Source organism: Hemicordylus capensis, chromosome 2 (genome assembly GCF_027244095.1).
Source record: "Hemicordylus capensis ecotype Gifberg chromosome 2, rHemCap1.1.pri, whole genome shotgun sequence".
In the NCBI taxonomy this organism is placed as follows: Eukaryota; Metazoa; Chordata; class Lepidosauria; order Squamata; family Cordylidae; genus Hemicordylus; species Hemicordylus capensis.
This window is the reverse complement of record NC_069658.1, coordinates 392,882,647-392,892,255: the sequence shown is the minus strand read 5'-3', so window position 1 is coordinate 392,892,255 and position 9,609 is coordinate 392,882,647. Positions and strand designations below refer to the sequence as shown.

Here is a 9,609-nt window from a genome sequence, read left to right as displayed (position 1 = left end):
GTTTTTGGCAACCTCAGATGCTTTGCCCCATTGCATGTAATCAAAATCGGTGGGGCAACTCTCATGACAAACTTCAATTTCAATAGACTAGCTTTAGTTGGATTGGAGCCAAATACAATTTTCTGCCACCCTTAACATTTAAGAGAGATCCAATTGCCATTAAAGTTTCTTTCATTAAGCGTTTTGATTTACATTTTCTATAGTACTATTGGACATGCTAGTCCAGAGATTTTTCATCTGTTTTTGGCAGTATTCCTTTTGATCTCTTTGTAGTATACTGTATATACCTACTGATTTGATTTGCTTCTCCCATTGTATAATATATTGCATTAAATAATCTGAATAGGAAAAATCTCTACCATCATAACATGATGTTTGGTGTGTTTGTCGTGTGTAACGGCTGCAATTCCAAGGCAGATATTTAGCCTTAAAAAAAGAAAACTTGGCACTGCTGTGGTTTTACAAGCTATTTTTACCACAGTTCTAGTTTGCTGTGGTTTTATGCCATGTTTTTACTAAGAAGTTTCCTGGCTGACTCACTTGTAGAGAAAATACACATTCTTCAGGGCTCGCATACAAATAAATATGCTCTAAGCAAGAACCGTGTGTACAAATGAAACCCCACCCCCCCAACTAGCAATTGTGGTATAATTGGCAGACTCCATTGGGAAGAAGACTAAAACTGCAACCAAATATAAATAGATCTTTGTTTTTAAGTCACTTTGTTAAAAATAAAACGAATGATAATGTGAACTGCTGCATCATTGTACAACTGATTAAGTGCCGTCAAGTCGGTGTTGACTCTTAGCGATCACATAGATAGATTCTCTCCAGGATGATCTGACTTCAGCTTGGCATTTAAGGTCTCTCAGTGGTGCATTCATTGTTGTCGTAATCTATTCCATCCACCTTGCTGCTGGTTGTCCTCTTCTTCTCTTTCCTTCAATTTTTCCCAGCATTATGGACTTCTCAAGGGAACTGGGTTTTTGAGTAATGTGTCCAAAGTATTGATAGTTTGAGCCTGGTCATTTGTGCCTCGAGTGAAAATTCTGGATTAATTTGTTCTATGATCCATTTGTTTGTTTTCCTGGCTGTCCACGGTATTCTCCAGCACCAAAGTTCAAAAACATCATTACCTTTTCTAGCTTGCTTCTTTAAAGCCCAGCTTTCACATCCATAGAGTGTCACGGGGAAAACCATGGTCCGAACGATTCTAATATTTGTAGGTATAGTATAGCACTCTTCAACCAAAGTTCTCAAAGCAGTTTACATAGAAAAATACATAAATAAGATGGTCCTTACATAAATAAGATTGTAGCCTGCTATATACCTTGGTCTCAGAGCAGTTACAATACTGTATTTATACATGGTATCCCATCTATATAAATGTTCTAACCTTGACATAAGGCAGAATATCTAAAGGACTAGGGGACACTAAGCCAACTCCCCACTATCTTAGCTCTTGCCCAGTGTTATCAACCCACAAACAATGTTTCAGCTCACATTACACAATGAGATGTCCAAAGTCCAGTGCATCCTTGCTCATCTGAATCTTATTCTCTTCCAACACATGTTAAGAAATAGGGCCTATCCCCAAGTCCATTCCCTTTCCAGGACCACCTCCCCCCTACCCCAGAGGGCCCATATGTGCATTTCATTATTGTCCTATAACCCATTACACTGCTAGCTACTCTGAAACTATTTAAAATATCAAACCCAAACATATCCCGTTCCTAGGGAGAGAACTGGCTCATTGCTACCAGAGTATTGTGCTACTTGCTTTTGTTGTATAGCTTGATCCTAAAACTAGCTGTATCAGCACACATGCTTAGTTTCAAGTCACACAGACAGCTACACCAGCTTAGCGCCACAACACAATGTTACATTGTTAACTGCAATGTTACATCTGTATCAGAAACAGTAAATCCAAAAAATGGGAAGTGGAGTGTAAAGATTTTTCATACAAAATGATAATACTGTAGAGGCTATATACATTTCCATGCCTTCTGGGACAGACTCTAGTCTAGAGAATTCATGTGGACACCAGAGGTTGTTAACATCTGTGTTACTAGCCAGCTGAGCTGAAATTAGCAGGCATTTTGGAACACGATAGGCTAGTTCACACAATGATAAGTAGGGTGGGACAAGAGTCTACCCTAGTTCAGAAGCTGTGCACACTCCCATTTTCTGCTCATGTGTGAGTAAAAGACAAAGTAGGAGATGCCAACAGTGAAAATCTGTTAGCTGAACCCAGCTTTTTAATGAGGTAGGAGGAAAATCCCTCCTATTCAGCTGCCGCGTAACAGATGATCGCTGTTGCCATTTCCTACCTTGTTTACTCACTCACACATGAACGGAAAACGGGAGTGTGCCCACCTCCCAAACTAGAGTAGGATTCTTGTCCTATACTATGTATCGTCATGTGAACTAGCCTCATGTGTTACAAGTAACAAGCATCTCCCTATCTGACTGTCATAATTTTGCTTTGGGGTACTGTTAGCAAGCTCCAAGATACTTTTGAAAAATAAACCTAGGTTGCATTATCCAAGGAGATGTACATAATGAATTGAAGAAATACAGAGCTACTTTTCTATATAAATGCTGCACTAGTGTGTGAACTTGTTTTATTCAGTATTTAGGCCTTCATGGTGTAAGCAGTAGCTTTAATAGTTGCTGTGTCTTGTGAATGGTTTTCAGTTATTGTTTTCAAGTACATCAGTATAAGTAGAAAACAGATTAATTCACTCCTGGCTTGCAAAGGAAGAGATTAGGATTGTTTGTATATTATTTAATAGAAGCTGTAGATTCTCATTTCCTCACACATTTAAAAATTCTATACAGTAAATATGTGCTTTAGGAGAAAAAAAAACCCAGAAAGGTTACCACCGTAACAGCTTAGGAAAAGCAGCAATAGCACACAGTCTTATCTAAAGAAACAAATGTATTGGCTTTACCCTTTTGCTTATGAAAGAACAAATAATAAAGCCAGGTTCAGTGTGAAATTTCATTATTCCAGTTTATCCCCAAAGCCTTGTTAAGAATATAGCAGTTGCAACATTTGTGCTAACAGTATTCTATTAATAACCAGTACTAATAAAGGAAGTTATAAGGCTGCAGTTGTAAGCATACTTACTAAGAAGCAAGTCTTGCTCAGTTCAGTCAGACTTAATATCTGACAGCCCAGTCCTAAGCATGTTTACTTGGAAATAATTATGTTAAGTTGGGCTTACTCTCAGGTAAATATGTCAAGAATTACAGCCTATGTTCCTGCTTAGTATCTAGCTGAAAGATGAGCTGGTAAAACCATATTACTGTATAGTAGTGCAGTCCAGAGATGGATTTTTTGTGTTGGTACTGTGAGCTGTCAGTGTAGTTATTTTCTGCTTCTGCTAATGGAAATAACTATGGTGACCTCACTGTTTGTTGCTGGTAGTGTAGGCAGGAATGGCTCTAAGCAAGGCTCAGACAGCAGTGTAAGCTGAACTCATGTAATTAATCTCACAATCTGATTCATAATTTTCAGCTACAGTACATGTATTTTGTATAAAAAGCAAACCTTGGGAGATCGGCAATATACTGACTAATACTGAGGGAAATGTTTATAGAGAGATTGGTGTGCCTCATTGGCTCCATGGTCTCAGTATTACAAATATTTCAGTAGTTCTTCAAGGAATGCATGAAAATAAGTATTGGAATTGTAAAAATCAAATCTGTCTCTAAATTAGCTTAGTTTTTTCTCCCCTATTACCATAATTTATATTACGAACTGTAATTAACTGGTAGTTCATTATATCCTAGAGATGGAAGGCATCCAAAGGCTTATCTCTTTCAATACCATCACCATTCCCCCAGCCAAAGACAGAACAATTTAATTTGGGTTAAAGTAGGTTGGGCTCTGTAATGCCATCAGGAAAAATCTGTAACTCTTCCAACCTAGGCCAACTCAAACAATCTGACTATAAATCTATTATAGCATCACTTAAGGGAGACAGTTTTTTCCTCCTGAATAGTCTCAGTGGGTTTTTAGATTTATTAAATTAATTCAGAAAACTGACAAATTTTATTTGGATCTAGGAGCCAGTCCAAATTTTAGGAGCCAGACAACAGACACTTGACAAAAGTACTGGACTTAGTGATGAACAATGTGGAGGGGTCGATAAATGCGCTCCTTTTTATCCCTTTTACAAGTAACATACTTAGAATAGAAACAGGGCTATCTGGGACAAATAGATCTTTGCCATATATAAGCATTCCAATCTCCATTCTCTCCCTTAACCCAATGTATTCTCGAACTCAGTTCCATGGCTCTGTACTCAGAGCCATTAACTCTAGGGCTTCCACCTCTTAACAGAAAAATGGCAGCTGTTTTACTTTCTGGGGTAGGAAAACACTATGGGGCAACAAAAAGGTCAGGGATCTAGCAAAGAATCCCTATGAAGAAAGGCTGAAGGAACTGGGTATGATTAGCCTGGAGAAGAGGTGACTGAGGAGCAGATATAATACTCTTCAAATACACTGCCACACAGAAGAGGATAATGTTTTATCCAACCAGATGCTGAACAGTCCAGTCTTCTGCCTTGCTCCCCATATTGCCTCCTAACGTATAACTTCCCTTCCAATCAGTTCACTCTGTGACACTTTTTAAACACCAGTGGCAAACACATGACATTGCACACCACTGATACTGTGGGTATACAATGATACACTGGAGTATTCTACTTCAGTGCTACATCTTCAGTTTTCAGGGCTGCATCTCTATAGTGGGATTAGCCAGTTAAGAAGTCCAGCCTAGTTCTTCTCCTTTTCCAGATCCCTTGGTGTTGTAATTGCACTACTATGGTGTGAGTGTTAAATTGGAGGCAGTACACTCCCTGACAGCTCAACTTCTGTGCTAGACTACTCTTCTAGTAAGATTTAAAAAATAAGGAATCTGCAGCACAGGTATCCCTCCAATCAAAGTCATTTGCTATTGTTTGTGGACAAGTTATCACACAACTCTCACTGGAAGATCATTTGCAAATGTATCTAGCAACAGTTTTAAATTGCTTTTGGCACACCTCCTTTGACCACATGGAAAAGCCCAAGTTGAAGGCATGTGGTCTGCTGGTTCTTTCACTTTGATATATGAAGCACGACTTGTCCTCTTAGCTAAGCAGGGTCTCCCCTGGTTGCATATGAATTGGAGACTAGAAGTGTGAGCACTGTAAGTTATTCCTCTCAGGGGATGGAGCAGCTCTGAGAACAGCAGAAGGTTTCAAGTTCCCTCCCTGGCAGCATCTCCAAGACAGGGCTGAGAGAGATTCCTGCCTGCAACCTTGGAGAAGCTGCTGCCAGTCTGGGTAGACAATACTGAGCTAGATGGACCAATGGTCTGACTCAGTATATGGCAGCTTCCTATGTTCCAATAGATTCCACTTGTGGATACAGAATAGTAACTGTGCTTTGGTCATTTTGTTTGTGCAACTAATGGGATTCTTGACAATCACGTCTAGATGCAGGGTTGTCCTTTAAGCAGGGCAACCAGGGTGATTGCCCCCAGCCCTGTGCTCTCCCGGGCTCTGCGCCCAGGCCCTCTGCACACCTATTATGAGGCGGGAAACACTTTCTGTAGTTTCTCTTGCCCACAAGCCGCCACCATGTCTAGGGGCTGGGAACCAGCATCAATCATTGCTGCACCCCTCCCTTGCAAGGTGTTGAGCGGGCTTCTGCCCTTGGTGGGGCTGTGGGGTCCCAGGTGCACCATCAGGGGGCTGCTCTCCCTTGGGAATCCCCCTGGGGCCAGAGGAGGCGGCGGGGGTCACCTGGCTCCTGGTCAGCTTCACCCAGCACCAGCTGGAAACAAGTACCTGGTGAAAGCAAGAGAAGCATCATCCCAGCTCCCTGTGTTCCCAGTGCGTGCTCCTCCCCCCCCCCCAGTTCCACCTGGCAGGGCCTCAGCTGCCTCTCTCCCTCTTCTGCTACTGCTGGCAAAGCCCCAGCATCCACGCAGAGACACTGCTGGTGGAGAAGCAGGAGTTCCCCCTCCACTGCAGAGCCTAAAAGGCTTTCCAGGGAACTCTCAGTTCCATCTAGTTCAGTGGAGTTTCTAGGGCAAGCCTATGTTTACTCAGGAGTAGAGTCTCACTAAATGAAAGGGAAAATGCAGCGCTAAATGCAGTGGAGCAATCCAGTGTATGTCTGATTTAATCCCAGAAAAGTGTGCATAGAGTCACAGCCTTACTCATTAAAATATGTTTAAAACTGCAGCCTGAGGATGCGATCCTACACTTATCTGGGAGTAATGCTCTAACACAGTGGGACTTATTTTTGAAAATATAAGAATCCTGTAGGGCTGCAAGACAGACAGTCCTACATAAGTTTACTCTTAAGTATCGGTTTTCTATCCCTTTAACTTGTCTTCCTCAAAAGAATCCTGAGAATTGTGGTTTGGGGAGGGTCCTGAGCCTCCTCTGTGACAGATTATCTAGTCTTCCCCTTCCCTGCAGAATTGAGACCTTTTTTTCTTGCTCCTGTGCCTTTTGCAGCAGCCTGGCATACAGAAATAAAGGAGGGGACACATTGCATAAGTTTTAAAATGTCTGAAGGAAGAACGCTGGAACAAGGAGGGATGCAATCAAAGTCCTTAGCGCTATGCTATTGGAAGGTGGGGGATGAGGAGTGGTGGCTGAGGAGGGGTGGTTGCCACTTGCCCCCAGCCCTGCGCCCTCCTAGGGACAGCCCTGTCTAGATGGGTGACATTCACTATGGAAGCATCACAAAACCATCCATGTTATAATCTTGTTAGATTAGACCTTGGTGAACATCACACCATGGCATCACAACTGGCACTGGCTGTCAATAGAGAAGCCAAGAGATTAATTATCTTCTAGAACAGAAGTCGGAGTGGAAAAATCTCTGCAACAGTTAGCATTAATGACAATCTATTTAATTGTTCCATGTAATATATTCTCAAGTGCTCTGTGCAATCTTGTTTTAAATGATTAAACTGATACGACATTCCTTCATTTCTTCCTGGGGAGAATAACCTGATCTAAAATATTCCAGCAATGTACTTTGAATTACCCCCTTACAAAATTCTCTCTCCTGCATTATTCTATCTGCTTTGTTGAATTCAAAAGGGATTCAGACATTTGCACTCTACATCTGGTCCTCTGGCTCATAGAGCAGAACTTGAAGGGCTATCTTTATCTGCCTTGCTGTGCATTCTCAGCAAGGACACTGCTTCTAGGGATATCCTGCAGAAAGAAAAGCACCGTGATCAAAACTAGTAGGTAAAAAGGAAAACACTTAGTGCTTTGGATTAAACCCAGATATTATATGTCCATGACTAAGAACCAAGACATGGTTTTAAAAGGCCATCATAGAAAATGTCCATGGAATTGCTCAGAAGTATCAGGGCTTTAAAAGTGAGAAGTCTAAGAGCCTTATATATCATGAAGGTGACACACTGTTGCAACAGAGATTTAATTTTGACGATGTTTTTTTAGTCTTCTGTTCCCCACCAGACTCTGAGTGAATTACCGTCGCTTCAACACTGAAACACAATCCCTCTTTAAGGGCCCAAGCTGCATGTGGGCATCTGCACTTTCAAGGAAAAAGGCTGGTTTGAGGTTATGTGTAAATAACGATGGAAACTGGTGGTTGATCTTATTCTGAAAGGGGTCAAAATGGCCTTTTTTGAAGCGGGCAACTTTCAACTGCTGCAGGCACGTCATCTTGCTATCTTTGACTCCATAGAAAGTGAGCACTTTCTCAGAATACTCCAGGTACACCCCAATTGTATGGAAGAAAGGCTGCTCTATAATGCAGTCAAAGCCACCAAACCAGGCTACATAGCTCTGTCCATTCCACTGCAGACAGCAAGACTGCTCATTCCTGCCCAGGCGGCCTCTGTCATACGACTCCCGAGGGTTGAAATTCTCTGCGATGACACCAATGCTCACCCAACCATCAATGATCTCTACTTCCCAGTAATAGTTGCCACGATTCATTATATTCTCGCCCAGCACCTGTTCACAGTTGATGAACCTGCTTGAGCTCTCAGGGTATGCAATTGGATTCAGCACGCGTTTAGCCCCTTTTGTTCCAAAGAGCTGGAGGAACTTGTCAGCAGTATCACTGTCCAGGTCAATGATGAAAGCAACTGTGCAGAAAGTGAAATAAGACAGGGAAGTGGATAAGTAGAGAGGGTGACTTGGTATTGTTCTTTATTTTTGGACACAAAGACTGTAATATATAGCTGTTAACCATGATATTCTTTAATGGTCTACCAGTCTCCTGACTTCATGCATTGGTAGACCAGTAAAGAATATTGACTTCATGCAATTTTAATTGATTTTAGGATTTTTATTGCACCTTTCCATTCAGAAGAAAGCTCAAAGTGGCTTAGATAAAAATCCAAAACGTCAAATCCAACGAAGTTAACATTAAACTCCAAACCCATTAACAGCAGAAAAATACACTGAATATAAAAATACATTAAGGTTGTTCTCATGAGCAACCTAATCCAGGCTAGGGTAGCCTAGCCTGGGTTAGGCTGCTCATGTGGAGTTCCGGGATTGCTCCCAATCCCTGTGTTCCCACCCAACCTAACCCTACTCTGAAGCCCAGCTTTTAGCCAGGGTTAAGGGCGCAGGTGTGCCCTTTATCCGGCTGCCGGGACTGTGTATTTGCCTGGACTGCTTTCAGCCCAAACAGACACAGAGATGGCACCAAGAGCACCCATCTGACGGGGGAATCCCCCAATAGACCATGTTCATGGGTGTGGTGCATTGTGGGATTCCTGAAGGCCAGGACAGCCTTCAGAAAGCTCTCTGCCCTTTGGGAGTGCTGCTCATGTACGCAGCTAAGCCGTACGCAGCAGCTAAGCCGTACGTACGCAGCTAAGCCGTGTTCTCCCCACTGAGGCAGTGGGGAGAACACGGAGATTGTCTAGAGGGAAGGTAAGTTCAGCACAGTCTTCCCCACCCTCCCCTGCCCTGCCCGCCCAACCAGCCTCTGGTCGTGTGAATGGGCTCACTGAATACCATCACCCAAATACAATGAAATATCTGACTAAATGCCCTTTGAAGCAACCAACTTTTAAGCAGAGTAGAAGATAACAGGACTAGAATTTTTGAATTCTTAATGTATTTTAAATTCTGCAACCAGAAAATTCCAGATCTGTAAACAAGATAAGTTCTGCATTTGATCCCCCCCCCCCGCACACACACAATTAATTAATTTAGTGTGCATACTTTGAATCAATTAGTTGAGAGCAATGGGACTTAAGTGTAGATCAACTTTAGTTGGAGTAGGGACTACGTATTTTTCAACTTTTGGGGGGCCATATTATTTACAAATATGGAAGGATGTTTGGGACATATGGAACATCCGGAGCAGTAGAAACAGTTGTTCAGTAACGGGCAGAGAGTGATAGGGCTGTGAAAACAAGAAGAAGTTGCACTGAGTAAAGTAGACCACATTAATTGTTTGTTTTCTAACTATTTAGCAGAAGTTGCCCTTGTGGTTTCAGGTTCCCCCCTGCACCTATGAGGGCTTGAGAGATGCCAGGGCATGTGCTTTACATGTAACTAATGGAAATAGTCAGTATTTGACAGCACCTAGCAA

General features: G+C 42.1%; 1 protein-coding gene across 1 annotated transcript in view; it reads right to left on the bottom strand.

Moving 5' to 3' along the window:
- Positions 1-2,773: 2,773 nt before the first annotated feature.
- The window catches only part of TRIM47 (tripartite motif containing 47), a 28,025-nt gene continuing 21,189 nt past the window's right edge, over positions 2,774-9,609 (bottom strand). The window contains exon 6 of the mRNA XM_053291249.1: positions 2,774-8,143. Within this exon, the coding sequence (XP_053147224.1) occupies positions 7,518-8,143 (626 nt within the window). The 3' untranslated portion in view covers positions 2,774-7,517. The remainder of the gene's footprint in view (positions 8,144-9,609) is intronic.